The sequence below is a fragment of the Panthera uncia genome, chromosome B1, assembly GCF_023721935.1.
Source record: "Panthera uncia isolate 11264 chromosome B1, Puncia_PCG_1.0, whole genome shotgun sequence".
Classification (NCBI taxonomy): Eukaryota; Metazoa; Chordata; class Mammalia; order Carnivora; family Felidae; genus Panthera; species Panthera uncia.
Genome location: NC_064811.1, coordinates 184,622,452 through 184,648,371, shown reverse-complemented (window position 1 = coordinate 184,648,371; position 25,920 = coordinate 184,622,452). Strand labels below are relative to the sequence as shown.

Below are 25,920 nucleotides of genomic sequence, written 5' to 3'. Positions count from 1 at the left end.
TAACGTGCATCATTACATAATACAGAGTTCAGAGACCTCGGTGTTGTTAAAGCTATTTGGAGACAGTGTTCTCATTCTAAAAATATAGTACTTATGACTTTATGTGTATTATGTCTAGAATAATTAAGCTGATCTCACATGAAGCTTTGGCACTCTGTCTGCTAACATCGTTAACGTGAAGTGTTTATAAAAGGGGGACTTTGAATATTTTCTACTGCAGCAAGTTGCCTATGAATTTAGCTTATTTTAAGTGAGAAATTACAAATGTATGCATCAAATGATACGCTACTTTTTCCTAGGGCTTAGGAACTCCTGTTCATTTCAAGATATGATCATAGAAAAAGGGAGTAAGAGTAGATAACAAAACAGAAAAGTCTACTTTTGATAGCTATAAGATTGGAGCACAAAAACAGAGAAGTCAAGTAATGAATTTAGATTAATCAGATCAGCAGAGTACTAAACCTAATGATTTAGGGCCAAGATGATTTTGAAAGGGTCGAAACTAACAGAAACAGCATACCTGTATTCATTTTGACCTTGGAGGGTTTGTTATTAAAATCTTCAGTTTTCCTGTAGAAAGAAAACGATGCATTAATTTGCTCACTAGTATGCGGAACAAAATACCATGAACAAGTGTTTTTGTTTTGTTTTTGGTGTACCTGTGAGTTAATAGCACATTACCGTTAGTCTTATTTTAAATCGGGGTGAATAAGGTAGGCAGAATGTATAATTCTATTCAAATTAAACTTCAGTTACTATTGGTCCTTGATCATAAACATAAACTTAGGTTTTTGCTTAATGGTGACCACTAATGGATGAAAATGGCGAGGAATTCAATTGTGTTAAAAATTAAATTTCTTTCACAAACATTTATGCTAAGAGTTTTTGTTTTCTAAGCCCCAAAGGGTCATTGGTTGTTAAGTGTCCTCTTCCAGAATTTTGAAAGGTAGTCTGGTACTTTGAAATCATGACCTTACATTGTTCAATTTATTACATTATTTAATTTATTTTGTTTGAGATCATGACCTTACATTATTTAATTTATTACTGGGTCAGTTTCTTACCAGGGAATAGTTAATGAATTGAGCATATATTTTGAGGAAACGGTCAAGAAAGATGAGATGCACCTATTTTTTCTTCTTAAGACACAGGAAATATAAAACCTATTTCTGTTTCAGTACCTGATGCTGTGGTTCTTCCCAATTTAGTATTTGCTGTGTAACAATTGAGGTTAATTCACTAGAAATGGTTGCTGGAATGTTGCCGGCTGCAGAAAAAGTTTTAAGATATTGTGCATTATTTTATGTCATGTGAGATGACCTAGTTCTTTCCCTGGCATATTCTTTCAGCCCATTTTTAGAGTTTCTTACTTCTCCATACACCAAGACCAAAGGGGAAGGACGTGCTGTCATAGGAAGCAATTCTTTTAAGAGCGAGAGCTCTGAAAGAGAGGTTTACCCCCAGCCAACCTGCCTTTGCTCCTGAGTTGGATGAACACAAACTTTTCCAGCCCCCATATATTCGGTTTCCAGGTACGTCAGCACTCTCTCATCTGATCACTTAAAATACTTATTTAGACATTATGGACAAGTGGGGATAGGCTGAAATGAAGCAGTCTGTCATGATCTGTCAAGAAAGACTTTTGATAAATACATTTTCCCTCAGTCTCTGCAAGGAGCACCAAATGAACTCCCTGTGTTTCTTGTCCCTGCCAGAGTTTTTGCCTTCTCCTCCTTTCTGACCATTTCTCCTGTCCTCATATGGTTGGCTCTGTTCATCAGCTATCGTTGTCTTGCAATATGGGCATTGAAGTTCACCTCTTCCAGAAAGCCTGGTTTTGCCCATCACTACTGTGAAATTATAAGAACAAAATCAAAATGCAAACACCAGCTAAGTACAATGATACGTATCTTCTCTCCCAGGACCGGGAGGGGTGGGGAGAAGATGGTGAAATATATAGCCTGGAAAAAACACACTTAACTCATAGGAGACTTAATTATGAACCAAGAGGAAAAATATTTCCTTTTTTTGAGAGAGAGAGAGAGAGAGAGAGAGAGAGAGAATGAGAGCACCAGCCTGGGAGAGGGGCAGAGGGAAAGAGAGAGAGATATTTGACCAGACTCCACACTCAGTGCCAATCCTGATGCCAGGCTGGATCCCGCGACCGTGGGATCATGACCTGAGCCTAAATCAAGAGTCAGAGGCCCAACTGACTGAGCCACCCAGGCAGCCCCAACAAGGATTTCTTTTTGCGTGTCTGGCTCTTTAATTTTTTTTTTTGTTTATTTATTTTTTTTTTTTTTTTTTTTTTCAATGTTTTTTATTTATTTTTGGGACAGAGAGAGACAGAGCATGAATGGGGGAGGGGCAGAGAGAGAGGGAGACACAGAATCGGAAACAGGCTCCAGGCTCTGAGCCATCAGCCCAGAGCCCGACGCGGGGCTCGAACTCACGGACCGCGAGATCGTGACCTGGCTGAAGTCGGAGGCTTAACCGACTGCGCCACCCAGGCGCCCCAAGGATTTCTTTTTTAATGATTAGCTTAACTTCCGAATACCTTGGTACTTGGTAAACACTAAAGCAGCAAACACACAGAATGGATAAAACCACAGTAATGATATTCCACCCCAACTTATTTTTTAGAACTATAAACTGAAAACAATACAGATGATAATATCCTAGTTGTGTAGTTTTTGTGTCACCTGATCGTGTTGAGTGTCCTATTCTTGCCTGGAGCTGCCATGTCCAATACTGAGTGACTAAATATTACAGTGAATTTTACAGTGAAATTTCACAGGCCAAGTGATTTTAAAAAGTGAGTGAGGGAAACTTCGCTCTGATGAATTTTCTCTCTTAGTTTTCCGTGCACACAAACGAGAGGAACACGCTCCCCCTCCCCGTCCCCCCCTTCAAATGTGGCCCTTTGTGAAGAACTCTACTCGGTAGCCTCAACATGGCCCGTATTGAAGAGATGCCAGAGAAGTCAGGGAAGAAGGCAGTGGTCAGTGCAGGAGCCTTGAGAAAGCTCCATCAAACATATTTATTTTAATCTCTCGGTAGCAAAACTCTTAGTATGTTAACCTTAAATGGATAAAATAAATGGAAAAGAAAAGCCTCAGGGGATGTCTGTGACCAAGTCAGAGGCAATTGCTAAAACAAGAAGGGATAAACAGTCTCCAGAAAATGAGGACTGTAAAGGACATTTCCCAAATTGTACTTTATCACTCCTTTTCAGAACGCTTTATGTTGAAACCTGTCCTAAGTTTTTATTTCTTTCTTTCTTTATTCATTTATTTTTTAACATTTATTTATTTTTGAGAGGCAGAGAGAGGCAGAGCATGAGCAGAGGAGGGGCAGAGAGAGAAGGAGACACAGAATCTGAAACAGGCTCCAGGCTCTGAGCTGTCAGCACAGAGCCCGACCGATGTGGGTCTTGAACCCACAAACCGTGAGATCATGATGTGAGCTGAAGCTGGACATTTAACCAACTGAGCCACTCAGGCGCCCCTGTCTTAGTGTTTGAATTGAATGACAAAGATTAGTGTTTGCCTTGGAACACTACTGATTGGTAAAGAAAACAAACACAAGGAAGGTTAACTCTCAGAATACAAAAGCTGCCAATATAAATTAATAATGTTTTCACTCTAAGCTAGGGAACTAATTGCCAACATTTGTTGTTTGAATTCAAATGCAGATGTTTACAAAATATATGCCACTCAAAAAGTAAAATAGGATGAGCAGGAACAAAGAAAGGCGCCACAAATCCTTGAGATTTTCATCTTTAAAGTGATGTATCCTGTTGCTTATAAATGTAATTTCGTGAGGCTTTTAAGCTTCTCATTGTTTTAGATGTCAAAATGTAAAATGACTAACTTCCTGATCAGGCAAGACATTTTCCACGTTGTGAAAAGGAGAGCCACGGGTGATTGAGCTTTCCAGAAGAACCTGAAACCGAAAGGCTTCTTGGGTGACTAATAAAAATGCATGATTCAATTTCCATGATTTGTACTAAACCCATTAACAAGTCCACAACTGAGAACCCTCTTTAGACAATTTAAGCTCAAGCAAATCTAATCTCTTTTGTTCTTTCCTGGAAAAGTGTGTTTGATTGTATTTACAGAACAAGCATAGATTATTCTGGAAAGCATCAAATTCCTAGAGCGTTTGCATGCTACGAGGAGAGACAGTGTTTCAAGTATTCTCCTAAATTGGAATTGAACAAGGGCCAAGACAGTGAAAACTGATGATAAAATGCAGAGCACCTTGAGCCTCAGCAAATAACCCACAGAGCAAAGAACTCTGTGCATTAGTGTCAAAATGATTTTCAACAGGTGGTGGGGAGCTGTATTTACTTAAGTTCAGTTCTTGCCAAAGTTTTATGTAAAAAACAACTTTATATGTATACTAAGTTGTATACAGCAACCTATTTGTTTTGGCGTGGGTCACGGCAGCCTTCTTTCCCAATATGCATATGGCAATAGATTGGGTTTGTTGTTCATGCTTGGGAAAAACGTGACTGATGAGGGAGTGTGGAACAAGCTGAGGGCAAAATACAGGCTCCCCTCCCCAACCACCCCACCCCCCCCCCGCCCGCCCCAGGTGAAATATGTGTGATATTCCTCAGATACTCCTGGCTACCCAAAAACAAAGGAAAAGGGTTTAAGTGTTTGCCATGGTAGTGTAGGAAAGTAAGGCAAATGAAATATTAGATTCCCTTACTGCCTGCAGCCCATTGACAAGTCCTTGAAACTGGCAGAGTGACCTCCCGCTAGAAGCTCAGCTGCCTCAAGGATGACACTTTGCTGGGGGCAAAAGAGAACCTTAGCTTAACATTATTCTAACCTCCAGGATCCTGTAAGTCTACTTCCTTTATCTCAACTGCCCCAACATATATGCTGGCAATCATACTCCAAGTTTATGGCCCCGGGATCTAAAGGGTCTCATGATTGAGGTTGTATTAAACGGTAATAAATGGCATTTCCTTAGCAACGGCTAGTCCCTCAAGGTCCTGGAAACCGTGCTTCCAGAATACCTTAGAGACTGACTCTATCCCTGACCCCCTCCCAACCTAAGAGCATATAATGAGTTACTCCACACAAGCCCAGAGCAGCTCTTCCTGCCCACAGGGTCCTGTCCCTGTGCTTTAATAAAATCACCTTTTTGCACCAAATATGTCTTCAAGAATTCTTTCTTGGCCTTTGGCTCTAGACCCCAAGAACTGCACCCCCCCCCCCAAACCTTCATCAATGACCTTGTGTCTGTAATCTTTTAATTCTGCTTGAGTTTCTTTTGATGATCTAACATCCACTTTTTTTCTTATGGATCAGAGCAATCTTTATTCTTAACAGGCATATAACAATAGATTGGCTAAGTTAACTTTTGAATGAGGGTCCTAAGAAGATGTTTGATTGTTCAGGCTAAGACACCAACATGACTTTGTGCTCATAATCTTGTAATTCTCCTTGAATTCACTTGTTTATCAGGTATCCTATTCTGAAAGAAGCAGAGGCAAAATCCTTTCCTCAAGTTTGGCCAAGAATTCTGTGTAAGTCATTTCATTTTTGTAGACCCAAATTGAAGCACCAAGAACATCTATAAAACTATAGGACTAAATTTTAGTTCAGCTAATGTGAGAAGTTGCCCAAAATATTTTCCATAGAATAATTTTAATCCAATAATTGCTAGGGTTATTTTGAAATTGACCTATTTACAGTTCAGATGTTATTTAGAAGAAAGGAAGCACAGTCTAAGTGGTAGGAAAACATTGAGGGATGTTAGATTTTTTAGAGACATAGTTTAAACACAAGAATACAAATGATGCATGCTGAGGTTATGCACCAGATTTTGACCAGAATTAACTTTGGAATGGATCATGTGTACCATTCTCTTTGGATAAACTATTGAGTGGCCAATGCGTGTCTGGCTCCGTCTTTCTTTCCCTGGCAGTGGTAGGATTAGAAGTATTTTTTTTAAGTTTTTAATTAATTAATAAATTTATTTTTGAGAGAGTGAGAGAAAGTGCAAGCAGGAAAGGGGCAGAAAGAGGGAGAGACAGATTCCTGAGCAGGATCCTCACTGTCCGCGCAAAGCCTGATGCAAGGCTCCAACTCACCAACCTTGAGATAATGACCCAACCCCAGATCAAAAGTGGGATGCTTAACTGACTGAGCCACCCAGGTACCCCCTCCCCCCCTTTTTAAAAGGGATTACAAGTATTATTGTTATTATTATTTTTAATGTTTATTTATTTTTGAGAGAGAGAGACAGAGACAGAGAGACAGAGCACGAGCAGGGGAGGGGCAGAGAAAGAGGGAGACACAGAATCTGAAGCAGGCTCCAGGCTCTGAGCAGTCAGCACAGAGCCCAGTGCAGGGCTGGAACTCATGAACCACGAGATCATGACCTAAGCGGAAATTGGATGCTCAACCGACTGAGCCACCCCGGCACCCCAGGATTAGAAGTATTCTTAAGTGCCAAATGATTTTATTTTTCAATTACAATCAAATGACTTAATGTAGGTTGATTACAATTTATCTTTTCTGTCAATGTGCTGTTTTGAAATTTTCACAGGAAATACCCCAAGTAGATTATTTTATCCTTTACAGTCTCTGCATTTAGAAAGATAAGTATCCACCTCAAGCCCTTTTCTGAATGGGTTCCCTGAATTGACAGCTGGTATACGACACTGACTCAGAGGCTCCTCGGACATCACAGTTGATATTAAGGTCATGGTTGTCCATGTTCAGCCTTCAATAACTAAAAATTCCTCCCAACATTCCCCAGCTAATGGTGCCTGATGATGAGTCCTTATTATTCAAGAGCTAAATTATCCACAGCATTTATATGCGAACGCTGGGGTAAGAACACATTCAACATCATTTCTAGGAATAAGGAGAGATCATTACCATGAATAGTGAAGAACAAAGAACATGAGGTCATTGATTATTTTTATAAGAATATACAATATATTTTTAACAAAATTTAACCAAAACATTCTTTTATATCAAATATCCTGATACCTGGAAAAATTTCCTGAGGAGGAATAGCATGTTTAAAATGGAAATCAGCAATTTTTCTTTTGAGACTTTACAAAGCAACCTAGTCAAAATTGGTAACAGATTTTTCCTGAAGACTATACTGGTTAGAAGTCAATCACTTGGTAAATAATTTTCTTTCTGGAGCTTTCCAAAGCCTCAAAGTCTGTGAATCACTCTCTTTAATTATAAAAGAATGCTGACTTCTTTTCACCTTACATGGTCATGTGATTTAATTGAAAAATATTTATTTATAAATATTTAATTTAAATATATTCCTCTAGTGTCCTACCTTCATTGGATCTTTAACTTTTATATTGAGGATGCTTATAGGTTACATCTAAATACTGAAAAATGAATGCCTTTTTTCTCTAAAACAAAGTCACTTGTTCAAAAGTACTAGAAAAATTCCACTGGTTTCTATTATGTAAATCTAAAGCCAAATGGGTTCCCAATTAAAAAAAAAAGCAGATTTCTAATGGGGATCTGATGAGTCAGGCACATTATCAAAGAGACAAGTGAGGAATTAATAGAATATAGGAACACATGTTACAGGTGAACTGAGTAGTGTTGGAAGGATAGGTTATGGAGTCAGGCAGACCTAGATGCAAAATCCAATTCTACCTATTTCCAGTCATCTAAACAATTTATACTAATGTCGTGATCTTCTTCTACAATAGCAACAGCAGCAGGATCAAACCTATCCCCGTCCCCTCTGCAGTAAACCATCCCCAAATTGGCATCATTCTCATTCCTCGATATTTCAGGTACTTTGAGGCATACCTTTTATCTTGGACTGAGTCTTGACAAAATGATCTAGACTTCCCTGAAAGTATATAGAACATTATTTTATTGCTTTAAATTGAAGTCAGATGGGGTGCCTGGTGGCTCGGTTGGTTAAGCATCCAACTCTTCATTTTGGCTCAAGCCATGATCTCAGGGTTTGTGAGATTGAACCCTGAGTTGGGCCTCAATGCTGTCAGTGTGGAGCCTGATTGGCATTCTCTCTGTCTCTCTCTCTCTCTCTCTGTCTGCCCCTCCCCTGCTCACCCTCATTCATGTGCATGCATGCATGCATGCACTCTCTCTCTCTCTCTCTCTCAAACATAAATCATGAGTACCTATGGTTTATTATTAACTACAGAAATAGTTAAATCAAACACTTGTTTCCTAGCCCAGCTAAGTTATTGCTAGTGAACCTAAGGGAAAGTGACACTTAAAGGTTGTAACAATTAGCTTTTTATAAATCCTTTTTCCATTACCTTTGACAGCTTATAGCCCAAGGGTGACAGTCAGAGGAAAGAGATGTCCATAACATGTCACACAAAAAATTGTGTGACAAATTACAGTGATAACATCCTGATGACAGCCATTTCTGTTTAGTTCTGTGAGTAAAAGTATCTCCCCTTCATTCCACCATTATACAGACTACCATAAATTTTTATTTTCAGCAGCAAGTCTTTGATCTTTTAAAAGAATCATTTGTTTCTTTTCTAATTTGGAAGAAGGAAAACTGTCTGTATTTGTGGATAACATATTATATATAGAAAACCCTAAAAATTCCACCAAATTCCACCAAATATTAGAACTAATAAACAAATTCAGTAAGGTTTCAGGATTCAAAACCAATATGGAAAACCAGTGTATTTCCAGACACTAATAATGAAATATCAGGAAGAAAAATTAAGAAAACAATCACATTTATAATTGCATTAAAAGAAAAACTACCTAGGAGTAAATGTGACGAAGGACGTGAAAAATCTGTGCACTGAAAACTATAAGACATTGATTAAAGAAATGGAAGAACACACAAATACTCTGGATTGGAAAGAATTAATATTGTTAAAATGTCCGTACTACCTAAGACAATCTACAGGTTCTATGTAATCTTTATCAGAATTCCAATCACATTTTTCACAGAAATGGAACAAAAAAAAAAAATCCCAAAATTTGTGTGGAACCCCAAAAGACCCCAAAACAATCTTGAGAAAGAAGAAACAAAGTGGGTGTCATCATACTTCCTGATTTCCAGCCGTAATCAAAACAGTATGGTATTAGCATAAAAAAAGACACATAGATCAATGAAACAGAATAGAGAAGTTAGTAATAAACCCATTTATATGTGGTTAATTAATTTGACAAAGGAGCCAAGAAACTCAATGGGGAAAGGATAATGTCTTCAATAAATGGTTTGAGAAAACTGGAAAGCTAAGTGCAAAGGAATGAAACTAGACCCCTCTCTCACACCATACACAAAAATTAACTCAAAATTGATTAAAGACTTGAAGGTAAGACCCAAAACCATAACAATCCTAGAAGAAAATAGGGTGTAAGCTACTTGACATTGGACTTGGTGATGAGTTTTTGGATTTGACAATAAAAACAAGGCAATAAAAGCAAAAATAAACAAGTGGAAGTACATCAAACTAAAAACTTCTGCACAATGGGGTGCCCGGCTGACTCAATTGGAAGAGCATGAAACTTTTGATCTTGGGTTGTGAATGTGAACCCCATGTTGGGTGTAGAGATTACTTAAAAAATAAATAAACGTTTTACAAAAATAAAAACAAAAACTTCTACACGGCAAAGGAAACCAATAAAAGCAAAAGGCAGCCTATAGGATGGGAGAAAATATTTGAAAATCATGTGTCTGATAGGGGATTAATATCCGAAATACATAAAGAACTCATACAACTCAATTGCAAAACAAACAGAGCCCCCCAAACCAAACAAAAACAACAATGACAACATTTGATTAAAAAGTGAGCAGAGGAAATGAATAGACATTTTCCTAAAGAAGACAAACACATGGCCAACAAGTACATGTAAAAGTTCTCAATATCACTAATCATCGGGAAAATGTAGTTCAAAACCAAGACCTAACTCCTCATGCTTGTTAGAGTGACTATCATCAAGAAGACAAGAGCTGACAAGTACTGGTGAGGAAGCTGAGAAAAGCATATCCTCGGGCACTGTTGGTGGGAATGAATTGGTGCAACCACTATGGAAAACAGTATGAAGCTTCCTCAAAAAATTAAAAATAGGCCTACCGTAAGATCCAGCAATCCCTCTTGGGGTATATATCCAAAGAAAATGAAAATAGGATATTGGAGAGGTATCTGCACTACCATATCTATTTCAGTGTTATTCACAACAGCCAAGATATGGAAACAGCCTAAGCATCCATCAACTGATGAATGGATAAAGAAGATGTGATATGTATACACACACACACACGCGCGTGCGCGCGCACACACACACACACACACTGGAATATTACCCATGAGAAAGAAGAAAATCCTGGCACTTGAGGCAACATGGATGGACCTTGAGGGCATTATGCTAAGTGAAATAAGACAGAGAAAGACAAGTGTTGCATGGTATAATTTATATGTGGAACCTATAAAAAAAAAATTGAACTCATAGAAACAGAGAGTGTAAAATAGTTTCCAGGGGCTGGAGGATAGGGAAGATAAGAAGTTGGTAAAAGTTATAAGATGGATAGGATCTGAGGATATTATGTAAAACACGGTGTCTCTGATTGATTAACACTGTATTGTATACTTAAAATTTGCTAAGACAGTAGAGCCCAAATGTTCTCACCAAAAATAAAAGGGTGTGTGTGTGTGTGTGTGTGTGTGTACATATGTGAGGTGATGGATATGTTAACTAGATGGCAGGAATCCCTTCACAATGTATAAATATATCAAATTACCATGATCGTACACTTTAAGCGTCTTAGAATTTTATATGTCAATTATACATACCTCCAATAAAGTTGAAATGAAAAAAAAAGCTAATAAACACTTTTGTGCCATGTAAAAGAAATAAAGTAATAAAAGAACTGTTAAATTATGAGCTTCGCTAAATAAGTTTCCCCCTACTTTCAATTTTCAAAACTTCCATCTTAATTTTTATACATTGATATCACAAAATGATCTGATATAAAGAAAACTCTAATCTAGTTTTGCATGTTTCATACTTAGAATTTAATGGATGTGAACATTAAACGCTGTGGTAGGAGAGAGAAGTATCATTTTATGTGTGTTTTATTTTTTTGAATCCCAGCTTTGGAAAAGGATCTTAGATCAGTCTACTCATTTTTGAGATTAGACATTTCAGGTAAGGAAAAATGACTGCTCCAAGGTCAAATACCCTCAAAAGTACTCAGATATGGCTTCGCTCCCCTGACTATAAGCAAAGAACATGCATCTCCCTTTAAGGTGTCTCGAAATGTCAGTTGAAATCAAGATAATTTCCCTTTACAATTTATTTATTTTATAATTTATAATTTCCCGTTACAATTAATTACAACGCATAACGTTAAACATAGTGCTTAAGTGCCGAATCATATGTGGCAGGGTTTAAAGGAAAGAATGAAATATCAGAAGGCTAAACTGGTTGATGAATAAAAAAGGGCTTTTGACAGAAGTCTATCTACTTATTTTTCTAATACTAATATGCAAATAGTGGCTGTTTATGACAAGGATTCCTTCTGCCCAACTCCCGTAGTCGAAATGGAAACCTTTGTTTAGCTAAAGCCCAGACCAATAGCTATAGATGGCTGTATTTTCAGAAAACCTCGGAATCTGAAGTTAATAAGTATGTTTATTCGAATGTATTTCCATGGCAATGTTATTTTATGAAGTGACTACCGTTAAATAATCCTGCTTATTGTTAATTGACTGTGAAAAAAAGTTACGTGTTTCTTCTGATTGAACACACGGGCTTCCAGAAACACCAGAAATAATGCTTCTATAACTTAGCGATGTCAAAGTGCCCTTCAACCATATTATTGAGTACACTGCCAGTATTATTATAAACCTGTGTTTGTATGTGTCTCAGATATCAAATGGTGAAACTCTATTTGCTATGTGAAATTTGGGAAAAAAATCTTGGGGGGTGGTGGCAGAAATTTGCTTCAATTATTTTTTTTAATGTTTATTTTTGAGAGAGAGAGAGACAGAGTGTGAGCGGGGAAGGGGCAGAGAGAGAGGAAGGCACAGAATCCGAAGCAGGCTCCAGGCTCCGAGCCGTCAGCACAGAGCCTGACGCAGGGCTCGACACCGTGGACAGGGAGATGACCACCTGAGCAGAAGTCAGAGGCTTAACCAACTGAGCCACCCAGGTGCCCCTTCAATTTGTTCTTTAAAAACCCATGGAAGACAATAATGGGCCAATGGGGGAAAATGCGGGAAAGCTTGCATTTATTAAAATTCGACATTTCTGGAATTTTTTCAACAGTGGAGAGTTTGTGACATTATTCATTTGGATCTAGTGAAAATAGGTAATAACGATAGTTATCTTTTATTGTGAAGATTATTTACTTTTGATAAAAGAAGTGTATAATCCTCCTCATCATCATCATTTTCATATTGCTGTTCATTGGCGCACAAGAATGGCTTGCTAGATCTTGGCAAGAAATTTGGCAGACTTCTTCATGACATCTCTGTGGTCCTGCAATTTGGCTAAACCACGTCACTTTATCTGAAGTAAGTCTAGGGGCTTTACCAGACTATGAACTAAGAGCGACATAGTTGTTGGAAAATATAATTAAATTGATATATAAGGGAATAGTGGTTATTGTATAAATCAAGAAGGATGTGTTCCCACTTTTACAGCTGTGTTAGGACCTCGTTACCCCGATTTAAAAATGCCCTCTTTTTGTGTTTGTCCATGAACTAGCCTGTCATGGATGCGAGCGTGTAAGCAGACTTTGGAGGCTCTCACTGACTGCTGAAGGGAGGCTAGATGAGGCCACTGAGTGATTTGGTAGAAACAACATAATGAGCTACCAGGTGAGTGTTAGCAGCAGTAAGAAAAATTATTGGCATATCCATTGTTTTCGTTGTTGTTGCCGTTTTTGTTTCTTTCATCTCAGGGAAATCATCTCAGTGGCTTTCAGGGTTAATGCTCTCAAATAATCCACATTTATGCTTTGCATTGACGGGCAGACAGATGCCTAACAGTTCCAACTAGAAGTTTTAGTATTCCCTTAAGATGTACCTGAATTTAAGAAACATGATATCCAAATTGCTGGGTTTTTAACAATCTGGTTTATAACTCCCATTGGAAAGAAAGTAAATGAGCCCATCCTAAAACTAAAAGCTTTACGATTTCTGAATTATACAGCAAAACAGGGGTTGGTATCTATTGCCCTTTTGTTCAGCAAAATGCCCACCCAAATGACGTCATTTCTAGTTCTTACCCAACTCCCATGTCCCCAGCATTCTTCCTTTTTTATACCTAATATAGTCCTTCATACCCTGCCACTATTTAAAGCTAAAACTTTCACTCAATCTACCTAAAATAGGCAAAGAAAACAAACTACAAATTTATACTTAAATTATACATTGGAGAATGCTGAAACTTATTTGAACTAAGATTTTGTCATTTTATAATATCCTTACTTATTTGACATGGTGGCTAAATCCCAAAATGGTTGGAATGTTCTTTAAGATGTTTGTTGGGTATATTTCAACATATGTAGTTAAACCTTATTCGATCTACTCTTTATCAGTCTTCTGTCCGCCCCCACCCCCCCAGCCCCTTTATCTATGGAAACAAGTGCTCCACTTTTTTCCATCTGCCCTGGATCTCCACTGCTCTTTGAAAAGCAGAAAAGATTTCATCTTGAGTTCCCAACGGCATGAGGACATAAGCTGTTTCAGGGCAGGCTGGTTTCACCCCGAGGTGAAGCAATGGCATGGAGTCTTGAATGTAAAGACCCAGGCTGGGCTTTCTGTTCACACGGACTCCACTGTTCTACTTCAGATCCACAGGTGGAGGCTGTGTCTGTGTGGACATCCCCATACAAAAATCTGATACTCACTGACTTCAGTATCATTTCTTCTTTTTTAATGGGGAGCAAAAGCATTGCCTCATTTCTGTTGCAGCGTTTGGTAATGGAAATCTAGAAACTGAGTTGTGACCTTGTGCCATGATACTGATTCATCAAATGTATTTGAGGAGAGGGATCACTTTTCTATAGTACATAGAAAATTTCTAATGTGAACTCATTATTGTTTGGATGTTGGCTGAGTTCCTGTGTCGGAGTTAAGGATAAGAAAATGTAGGTCATCATATTGCAATATATAAATATATAAATCTATTATACACCTTAAACTTATACAATGTTGTAAGTCAGTTATATGTCGATTTAAAAAAAAAGTAGCTCCTATGGGGAGGGAACAAAAACAATAGATAGGCTCAGAGTTAGTAACTTTCTTGTAGGAGTGGCAACTTCAGAAATATACATATACACTCATCAACAGCTGGTAAGCGGCAGAATCAGGATTCAACAACCCAGATTTTAGGGAACTTTCAGGTACTTGCTTTTAAGATTCCATTATATTCTAAAGTGAGTATCAATATTAAGTCTTATGTGTGAATGTGTGCTTGGGCAAACCACCACACTCCTTTGGGCCTGAGCTTTTTCGTTTATAAAACGAAAGACTTGTTTTAAAATTCGAAAGCACATAAGGTCCTTTTATGGTCTGAAATTTTCCTAAATCCAAGAAGCATATATTTGGTTGACAAATATTTATTGAGCTTTCACATACAAACCAATATTCTTATCAACAAGATTATATATGATACTAAGCAGAATCTAACTGGAAGTCAATATATTTAAAAACTTTTTTTTAATGTTTATTTTTTGAGAGAGACAGAATATGAGTGGGGGAGGGGCAGAGAGAGAAGGAGACACAGAATCTGAAGCAGGCTCCAGGCTCTGAGCTGTCAGCATAGAGCCAGATGTAGGGCTTGAACCCACGGACAATGAGATCATGACCTGAGCGGAAGTCAGCCGCTCAACCGACTAAGCCACCCCGACGCCCCAGAGGTCAATATTTTAATGACTCATTTATATATTAAAATTCAGAAGGAGACTTTTAAAGAACCGTATTTCTTTTTTCTTTTTATTTATTTATTTTGAGAGAGAGAGAGAGAGAGTACATGAGCAAGGGAGGACAGAGAGAGAGAGAGAGAGAATCCCAAGGAGGCTCTGCACTGTCAGTGCAGAGCCTGATGTGGGACTCAGACTTACGAACTGTGAGATCATGACCTGAGTGGAAGTCAGAGTCAGATGCTCAACCGAATGAGCCACCCAGGTGTCCCAAAGATCTGTATTTCTAATAGCATCAGAATGAGATGGACACGTATTAATCCAAGTCAAAGCCATTATCCTAATCTGTCTCCCTCTTGGCTGCCTAGGTTACTTAACTCCAGAAACAAGATCTATGGGATTCTCTCTCTATAACATTATTGTCTTCCCTATTAACTCAAAAACCCTTCAACTGAGATGATCAATTTTAGGATTTCATCTTGCCTAAAATCACATCCATTTTATAAACCGATACCAAAACAATTTGCCTAAAAGTAAACTTCAGTCAATAAATTATCATCAGCTTTGTAAAGTCTTTTCTCATCATGGGTGGTGTGGTGTTGGTAGAGACATTGGGAGGTGACAAGAATCATTGATCATTTTGTTTTCTATTAGCCTTTGTGGGCGAGAAGTCCTTCAAAGCAGATAAGTGGTGAATGCAGGTTCGCATTCCAAATGTTAACATTCTTTCGCATGTCTCGTATTTCAAAGAGTTGTCTATTGACCTTTGAAGAGACAAAAGGCTGAGAGATCTTCAGCACATTGTGTTCCAAACCAATAATTTCATTACATTTTCTTTCTGGCTCAATCAGTCACATCATCACTTGCTAAATTGCCATAGCATGGGAGGTACTGTGACATTTGAAGTTACTTTTCACGTGGATGATTACTGCTCCAGGCTTTGCTTACTGTTGAAAAAGTTAGGTATCGGGCCCACAAACAAATTGCCAAAGTCTTATGAGCCACAAAAATTTTGGTCAGCCTGCTCCCCTTTTCAGAAGTTTTGGAATTAGAACGTTTACCTGATATGATTTAATATGCTTGGCTATTTGTAAAACTACTATGTGATGAATGTATCATTAATTTGGAGTGATTGAGAAAGACCATCTGAATTAGGGAGAAGGGTGAATTGTGGAATGGTTGTGAAGAAACAATTTATTTTCCTTTAAAAATACAGATTAACTCTAGGTCCAGGAAATAATGTCCAGACTGGGTCCTTTAGGGTCCTATTTTAATGAACGCATAAGAATGATTTGCACACACAATGTCAATTCACATGTAGTAAGTGTTTCAAAAAAGGTTTCAAAAAAGCCTAAGGATTTATGCTAGCATTTTGTTTAAGATCCTAGCTTTTAGGGGCACCTGGGTGGCTCCGTTGATTAAGCGTCCGACTTTTGGTTTTGGCTCAGGTCGTGATCTCATGGTTTGTGAGTTCGAGCCCTGCATCAGGCTCTGCACTGACAGTGTGGAGTCTGCTTGGGATTCTCTATCTCTCCCTCTCTCTCTGCCCCTTCTGTACTCTCTCTCAAAATAAATACACTTTAAAAAAAGAACCTAGCTTTAATATCACAAAAGGTAAATGACAGCCTAGACCCTCATCCAATTATCACAATTTCCAAATTGTACGTTTAAGATACAGTTCAAATATACTTTATATTTATTCCCCACTTCATACTGGGCTCATGATATTCTCCCCTCCCCAAACCTCATCCCATTTTCCATCATTCCCTGTCTAAAGCAATGGCGCTAACTATTCTTTATTTAATTCGTTAATCCATTAATCAAAAAATTGGAAGCCAGTCACTGTATAACTGGAACTTAGTGTTTACTCGTGTCATTTCTTTCTCCCTTAACTCTCTGTGTTTTGAGAAGTAAAACAAGAGACATTCAGCTCTAGAAAGGACAAAATACGTCTAAGCCCTTCGGTTCATTTGGCCAAGAGATTTATGTGTGAGATGATAAGCATTTTTAGTTTTTTGGATTTTATACAGGCCAAATCCAGGTTAAGCACAGTGACAGTTTAATACCCAGAGTAGGGGAGATGGGAGCACATGACCAACTAATGGTGATAGAGACTAATATTATGGCTTCATGTCCCCATGGCAGCAGTGAACCCGAAATGGATGATCTTCTAGTAGTAAATATGTAGGGGCAGATAAAAGTGGGAGAAAAAGTAACACACACACACACACACACACACACACACACACACAGAGTCTGTTTTCCCTGCCCAATTCTCACAGGCCACTTGTTTCCAGATACTTTTATCCTCTTGGTTCAGTGTATGACTACTTCAAAGATGGCGAATGTTAAAGTTTCAAAGAAGTAACCATATCACTTTTGGTCAGATTTCTTACCTAGTGAGACAAAGACTATTCTTGTCTTAGCAAAAACTCTTTAGGAACACATGCAATGAGATGAATAACTGTAATACAGGACATATTCATTACTCAGGTACTTAAAGTTTAGTATTGCATATTCTATAAGCAGACACTAATCGTGGGGGCTTTTCTTAGCTTCTTCTCTGCCACCCCTTCCACCCCTAATGATATCTGGGCGGTAGAATTTGCTCGGTAAATATACATACAATGAAGGTATCCTCATTTGTGGGCGTGAAGGAATGATTGCCATTATAAAGCAGTTTGTCAGGGAGAGAGACCGTGCAAAGAAGCTTGACAATTGCCCTCAATTGCCCATTACAGTCCCTGCCTTCATTTTTACTAGATTATCTATGACCTTTCTAAGTTTTTCTTATCTGCATGTAATGGTGTCTCTTCTGGAATATGTCACTTCACGACTCTTTGAATGATTTAGAGGTATCAGGCTAACAAATCCACACTCATTCCTGAAAATCACTGGCAAATGTTGAGGTTGGTGGAGCCCGTTTTGGTGGTTGGCAGGATGGCTTTGTTTGCAATGTGAAATGTATTTAAGAAGTTATTTGGAATCCCGGAGTATCGGTACTAGTAATGAATATGCTATGCTTGCCACACTGATTCAACCAATGCCAAATCACCGGTTTATATCATGCATTTTAAACAAACGCGTCTTCACTGTCTGAACCCTAAACAGTCACATGACCTGTCGTTTTGTTTTTCCAAGAGAAGAAGACTAATAACATTATTTATTTTAGAAAAATCCTCAGTACATATGGTGTTTATATCTATCTTGCTACTCCTTTTCCCAGCCAAAATGGATCAACACATACAAACAATCCCTCACCTGTGTTATCTTTTAATTATTTGTAATATAACATCACTGGGATTGATTCTAGCAACGGACAATGATTGTCGTTACTTTGGGGGGCGTGTCTCAAGGATACATAACTGGATAAATTGTGATTCTTGGTTCATGACAAAGCCTTATCATAGGTCCATGTGTCTCTTCTTCTCTCTCTTCCTCCCTTCCCCCTGAATACCTACACACCTGCCGTCTAAAGCAAGAGATAGACTTGGATAGGAACCTGCATCTAACCAGATGGTCTAGGCCACTGTTTCATCTTTTATTTCCCCATACCTCAAGTAGTGGTCATTCTGAATTCCATGTGGGTCATTCTCTTGCTTTCCTTTTTATGAGTTTCCTTGAACATATGTATCCTTTATTTTAGTTGTTTTTATCTTTATAATGATGTCATCATGCTGGATATAATTGTATTGCTAAAATTCATCTTTATTGTTGCCTGTTCCTATAGTGTGCTCATTTTGCCTCCTGTATAATATTCTATTGTGTGAATATACCAGTTTGCATATTGACTTTCTTGTTCAGGACGTTTGGGTTGCTGCTAGATTTTGCTGTTTTGCTATTCTGAATAGTGCTGCTATGAATATTTATGTACATGTTTCTTATTGCTTTGCTTATTAATTGCTTGCCAGAGAACTTAAATGGTAATAATAGCTTTTTTTTTTTTTAATTTTTTTTAACGTTTTTATTTATTTTTGAGACAGAGAGAGACAGAGCATGAAGGGGGGAGGGGCAGAGAGAGAAGGAGACACAGAATCGGAAGCAGGCTCCAGGCTCTGAGCCATCAGCCCAGAGCCCGACGCGGGGCTCGAACTCACGGACCGCGAGATCGTGACCTGGCTGAAGTCGGACGCTTAACCGACTGCGCCACCCAGGCGCCCCGGTAATAATAGCTTTTAAGTGCTTTCTGTGTGCCAGGAACTATTCTAAGTGTATTTACATATATATTAATTCACTTGAGGCTCACAACAGCCAGATGAGGAAAATACTATTGTTATTTTACTGATTTAAAAAAAAATGAAAACTCAGAGAAGTTAAGAAACTTGCACAAGATCACACAGCAATTAAGTAGCAGAGTCAAGCTTGGGAATCCAGGCGGTTTGGCTTTAGAATTTATGTTCTTAAACACTGCACTAGAATGTCTTTCTTAGATCTAAGAATCTGAAGGATTACAGCAGTTTATAAATATGTAACTTAGGTATTGACCAAAATTTCAGCCCAGGACCACTATAATTTGGATCCATCCATGTGTAGCATAACCTGTAATGAGCAATACTGAAAATTCTCGTGCATATTATAACTACCCTAAAACATAGTGCGTATAAACTTCCTTGTATATTTTTTTTATCATAGGCATAAGCTTCTTTGTGAAACTGTTTCAAGGAGAGGATCACTGTGCTGCTTTTATTTTTGTTTTTTTAAGTAATCTCTACACCCAACACGGGGGCTTGAACTCACTACCCCAAGATGAAAAGCTGCACACTCTCGAGCCAGCCAAGCGCCCCTAGGATATTCGATGCTGCAGATATACCTCCACACCAGTGGTGGCACTTCTCTGAGGCATTTCCTGCAGACATCCCCGAGCGCATCATTCCAGATCACAGTCCTACCATGCTCCAGGCCTATCTTCATTGCCTTTGAAGGAGCACCAGCTTTTTCTATGTCTTTGTGCTAAGGGCACAATCTGGGCCCTGGGGGGCTCTCACATGATCAGATAATGAGTTTAAGGCAGAGGTGACTTGGATTCTTAATTTTCAGAGGAAGAGATGCTCTTAGATCAAGAGCAAAAATGCTCATCAGTCAGTAAAGCAGCACCCTCAAAAGCGTATGGAAGTTGTGGCAAACATCGGTCATGTCATTCCTAAGGTTTCTATTTGTTACTACCTAACAACTCGTAGTCAAAACATTTAGTCCAGAAACTCTATTGTCATAGATACAGGTAAAATATAACGACAGGAAGCACAGACGCCATTTGTTTATTTTGTGAGCACCGAAGCCATCATCAGGGCCACCCTTCGTGGCTCCATTTATTTCTTGTTCATCCTGATTCTGAAGGTTTAGTCTCAAGAGGAAGAAGAATGAGCCATCAGTTGGATGAGTCATATTTTTGTTATAATCACAGGAACATTCAAAAATGAAATCATTTAATTCAGCTGAACGAACCTTATAAAAAGTAAGTTACTTCATATACATTTGGCAAAAGACTAATTAGCTATTTTGAGCTCTTCCTGGAATTATCTTGCCCATTCTTTCCACCCTCCATGACTCCCGCTTCCAGCTCTCTCCTTGCCCAGTGCTTTCCTGGTCGTGTTAATGAAAAAGAAAGGAGGAAGAAACATGTGGTTTTGACGACCTTCAAATCATTAAGGCAAAGGGGGAAGAGGCCCCACAACCAGTCGTCTTTGAAAAGTGAGCATCTTTCAAAGATACAAATATTTTCGAGACATTTTAATATTATCTTTATCATTGCTTTTACATACTCTGAATTAGAACATTATTTCTGGATTTCCCATCTTTAGCTATATCTGTAATGGCTTCTGTGTGCGTGTAGATGTATATATCTCTCCCCCTTTTCTCTTTCTCTCCAGGCAGATTTTCCAATATGTATCAACACATAAAAGTCAACGCTGATTACATAGATATTTGAATTCCTCTTCTACCATTTGTCAAAAATTTCAATTCAGTTCTTGTGAACCAAAGAGCTCTCCAGCAGTTTTTAATTTTTATTTTTAAAAAGGGCACTAAGTTGACAACAAGGGAGCTTACATTTTGTTAAAACTAAATGGGAGGTTTCAAAGAAAGACTAATCTTTGGTATTAGGGTCAGGATAATTACTAGCGACTTTTTTTCTCCAATGTTCTAAGGGTTTGTGAAGCATTTTTGTTACTTTAAAACTACAATGAAAACAAGCATATAAGTAAATTGCAGCATACCCACACACTTGCATTTAAGAGAAGATAGCCCCGTGCATGGCAGAAAAATTGACCTACTTATTCCCTGGTGTAAACATTCATGCTCCCTTTCACATCTTGGATTACCTTGTTGAAACTTGTTTTCAAAGTTTACCTCAAGCTCTCTATCGCCCGGCACCCTGGCTCAATCACCCACAGCTTTGCCTGTATTTCTGGAGCCTTACCACATGAGCCATTCGTGTGAAATATACGCTGAGATACAAACTCACGCAGCATTCTGATGTGATTGCCGTTTTATTTAACTTTTTAGATGCATTGCCTTTCTAGCTACATTTTAAGTACCTTGAGGGGGGAGAGACAAAGTCACTTAAAGTTTTCGGCTTCAGTTTCCTCATCTGTAAAACGAGTGGGACTAGACCTTTCTTGATCGACTCTAGCATGCTGTGATTCTGGTTCCCAGGACTCAAAGTCACCATGATGCTTTTTTTTAGCTTTGCTTCCACAAAACTCTCGTTAGCCCAGAGATCCTAAAACCTAAACTAGAAGCCACAGAGCAATCCCTCAGGCTTCTGGAGGCATTATTATTCCTCATCCTGAGTTGTAAGACAGCAACATGTGAGTGGTCCAATTAAGAGTTCAAACTCATTACTTCCGTCATTTTTTGTTAAATAGGCAAAAAAGGATTTTTTCTATTGCTCATGGAGTGTCTGAGTATTTTTTTTTATTTTAGATCTAAAATATAGATAGGTTTAGATCTGTATTTTATTTATTTATTTATTTAATATGAAATTTATCGTCAGATTGGTTTCCAAACAACACCCAGGGCTCATCCCAACAGGTGCCCTCCTCAATGCCCATCACCCACCCTCCCCTCCCTCCCACCCCCCATCAACCCTCAGTTTATTCTCCGTTTTTAAGAGTCTCTTATGGTTTGGCTCCCTCCCTCTTTTTTTTTTTTCCTTCCCCTCCCCCATGGTCTTCTGTTAAGTTTCTCAGGATCCACATGAGAGTGAAAACATTTATTTACCGCAAATTTTCAAGATGGGTTGAATATGCTTTCTGCTGCATTTACCACTTAAGTTCTTTCCCACATTATGGCACGATGCCTCTACTTGTATTATGCTTGTTAGTGTCCCACACTGAATCGTTTTTTGTTTTTCTCTTTGTGTTCTGTGCACGTTATACAGCTGCTTTACACAGCCCCCATTTTTCCAGGTGAGGAACTTGAGTTGTGTGTTAGCAGTGGCTGCTACTGGCCGACATGAGCACTGGCCAGTCTGTTTGGGACACCAGGGGACACACTGCTAGTGGAGATGTGTGGAGACCGTGCTGCCCGGTGGGGCACAGAGAAACCAAGTTCTTTGGGTGAACATTGCTAAGCCTTCGAGAGGCACCAGACCGAGTCCTCGCTCCATTAGCAAATTGCAAATCAATATGTCCAACACATAATAAGGATCCTACTAATTAGATATTTGGGATTATGTTAACACCGGTTTGATACCTTCTACAGTTAAGATCGAATTGCATAACTGCTCTAGCCAACTTTTTAGTATAGGTGTTTAGTTTCTCAAGTTTGACTAGAGAAATTTGTAGAACGTTATAGGTCTCACCAGTGTTTCAGTTCACACGGACTCTTGCCGTACGGCATCACCCAAGTGAGTTCTGAGGGACAAAAAACCCTACAGAAATTGCAGAGCCGGGGAAGCCTGTCTTTGGGCTCCTCCCACCCTCTCCGTGTTTTCCCCTCCCATCATCTCTTTGCATTATTATTATTATTTTTTTTTTTTAACACAACTGGATCTACACTCTGGAGCACTTCTTACCATCTCTCCTCTTATGTGTTTATTATCTCTTTTCCACCCTAAGAATGTAAGCAAAGTTCCCAAACTTATTTGGGGTTCAGGTGACCGTACTTAAGGCAGTCACAGAGTAAGATATGAATATGCTTGAAGGAGGGGCTATAGAACCTAAATTAGAGCTATCTGAAGATCCCTAAATTTCTCTCTCAAGTCCTGACCTGTCCTCCAAATTCCAGACTTGGAATGTGAACTGCCTACCCACACTTGGACGTGGCCAGTGTCCACCGGGGGCCCTTCAGTCACCCTGGCCCCTCCACTGCCCCCTCTCCTACCCTTTCCTGCAGCATTTCACTTCTCTGCAAATATCACCATTTCTGTTGCCCAGGCCAACCTATAGCCAAGCGACAGGATACAGCTCGTTTTTCTCTTGCATTTACGAGCAAATCCTACTATCTCTGCCTTCAAACTGTATCCAGAATCCAAATCCTCCTCATCACCTTCTCCACTGACACCTTCAACCTGAATTTAAGTCTGAACTATTCCAGTAGCCTTACAACTGGTCTCCCTTCGTCCACTCACACTCTGTTCCCTAAGTACTGAGAATGAAGTCTCCAAAATCTGAGAGCGAGCACTCATCCAGCTGTTCAAAACCCTTCCATGGCTTCCCATCTCCCATCCTTACCATGGTCTGCAGGGTTCTTCATGCCCTGGGCCCTCATGATACCCCTGGCTTCATTGCTACCACCCACCCTCCATGCTCCCCCGCCCCAGACTTACTGACCATCTCACCGCTTCTGGGACATGCCAAGCCCACAGCGATCCCACAGTCTCTGCCACTGCTTGGGACCCTGCCTCTATGAATCCCTTTGGTTCTCCAGGTCTGTGCTCAAATGCCACTTTCTCAGAGACACCTGCCATAACCCCCCTCCGCCCATATATATAATGCCCGCCTCAGTATTTCCTTTACCCTTCGAAAGTTTTTTTTTTTCTTCAGAGCACTTCTCACCATCTCTCATCTTAGATGTTTATTATCTCTTTCCCACCATGAGAATGGAAGCTCAGAAAACCAGGACCATTATGGGGAGAATGTGATTCAGAGTCAGGAAATTCAGTCATGGGGTGGAGTCTACAGAGATCCCACCTGCACAATGGCATCTTGTGGCCCCACACAGGGTAGTTAGGGGAAAGGATGAATATTACCGATGACTAAAGTCAATATATTTTTTTTCCCTTAGGAAATTCAGACAGGTAGTCAACTTTACCAACTTTTACCACTTAGGCAGCTTTATCCACTTTAGCCCTTAGGCGGCTGTGGAAACCTAGCCGTTGTGGACGAGAGCACAAAAGAAAATCAAAGAGTGGAACAAGTCAGTGCTTTATAACTTGAACAATAGAAACTATAATCATCACTTGCTTAATTGCTCCCCTATCATTCTATTTCAGCATTACATAAATTAATAGTGCCACATGTTTATACTAAACACCATTATTTGCCTTTGTTGTATTCTCATGTGAAACTAGACAGACATCACGATCAGACTTTGGACTCTGATCATGGGCATTGATTGCAAACGGTGCTGACTTAAGTCAGTGAAATCTGGAGTCGCCACCACTACTCAGGATCTGAATTTTCAATCCTGTAAATGTGACCGAATAGCTGCCACCTCTCCTAGGTATAACGAAAAGGTTACTTTCTTGGTGGTAACAGGTTTCCCTACTTAGTTGTAGACGTGGCTGATTTCCTATGTTGCATTTAATTTCCTTTAGTTTTGTTAAGATTTTGAATAATGAGGTACTGCCTTACACAATTCACACATGCATTTGAACGATTTGTCTTCGATTTCTTTCCAGAATAGTGTTCCAAATCATCGGAGGAGCCAGCAGATTGGAGTGTAGGATATTTCTGAGCAGGGTCTTACAGTAAATCTCAAAGCATGCCACCGGTCTGCTAGCTAGCCTCTGACGCTACAGTTGGTCTATACTTGACTTTTGCCAATACACTGAGCTGACGGAGTGCAGAATAACGGCAGGTTGAGCAAACTTAATGTTTCTCTCTCCTTATTTAAATTTGCTTTAGGCTCTTTCCTGTCTCGTCAGCACCCAGAACTTGTAACCTAAAATTTGCACAGAAGTAATTTCAAACAGCTGTAACTACTGTAGCTCCGCCCCCTCCTTATCTGTGTGTTGCTTTCCCTCAATTCATTTACAGGGTCCACCGCCTTCTGGAAGCAGGTGTCCCTCCTTGTGATGTAGCCTCTGGTCAATAGTCGCCTAATGTTACGTCACAGGCCTGCGTCATTCGCCTCACTTCGTCTTGTTGGGTGGGCATTTTCTCATCTCGCCTCAGCCCCAGAAGGGTGAGTGCAGGACAATAAGATATTTTGAGAGAGAGAGAGAGAGAGAGAGAGAGAGAGAGAGAGAGACCACATTCACATAACTTTTGTTACAATACGTTGTTATAACTGTTCTATTTTATTCCTGTTGTTAATTTCTTTCTGTGCCTCATTTAGAAATGAAACTTTATCATAGATGTGTACATATAGGAAAAACTATAGTATATATAAGGTTGGGGACTGTCTGCGGTTTCAGGCATCCACGGGAGGTCTGGGATGGTGTCCCCTGAGGATGAGGGGGGAATGTCTGTAATGCCATCTTGCTGTCTCTGTGTCGCAGATCATTTTAAACTTTCACTTAGAAGTCATTTTCAGAGCACACGACTCCATGAAAAGATAAGGAATTGCGGTTTGGGACCACAATTTAAAGGCTTGTAAATCATCATTTAAAAAATAATCTGCTTTACAGTGGCGTTTTTCATGATGGGTTTTAGGAAATATCAGTGTTTTCTAGTATATCTACAAGAGTTTGTTTGCAAATAAAAACACATTTATTTTACTTAACCATTAGCTTTATACCACTTTTGGAAAGCATGCCTACCTAATTTGAGAGAGCAATACTAAGAGTAAAAGGGGGTGTCATGAATATTTATGCTGACTTCACAGGGATAAAGAGGGATTATCCCAGGCAATAATGCAAAACGGGGATGATTTAAC

The 25,920-nt window shown here is 39.2% G+C and overlaps 1 protein-coding gene across 14 annotated transcripts in view; it reads right to left on the bottom strand.

Moving 5' to 3' along the window:
- SORBS2 (sorbin and SH3 domain containing 2) overlaps positions 1-25,920 on the bottom strand; it is a 221,197-nt gene that overhangs the window by 99,002 nt on the left and 96,275 nt on the right. For 13 of the 14 annotated variants that reach the window (XM_049632546.1, XM_049632543.1, XM_049632545.1 and 10 more), the window contains one exon: positions 521-570. The exons of the other annotated variant lie outside the window; for it this stretch is intronic. In XM_049632546.1, the coding sequence (XP_049488503.1) occupies positions 521-530 (10 nt within the window). In that variant the 5' untranslated portion in view covers positions 531-570. The remainder of the gene's footprint in view (positions 1-520; positions 571-25,920) is intronic. 14 annotated transcript variants of the gene reach the window in all.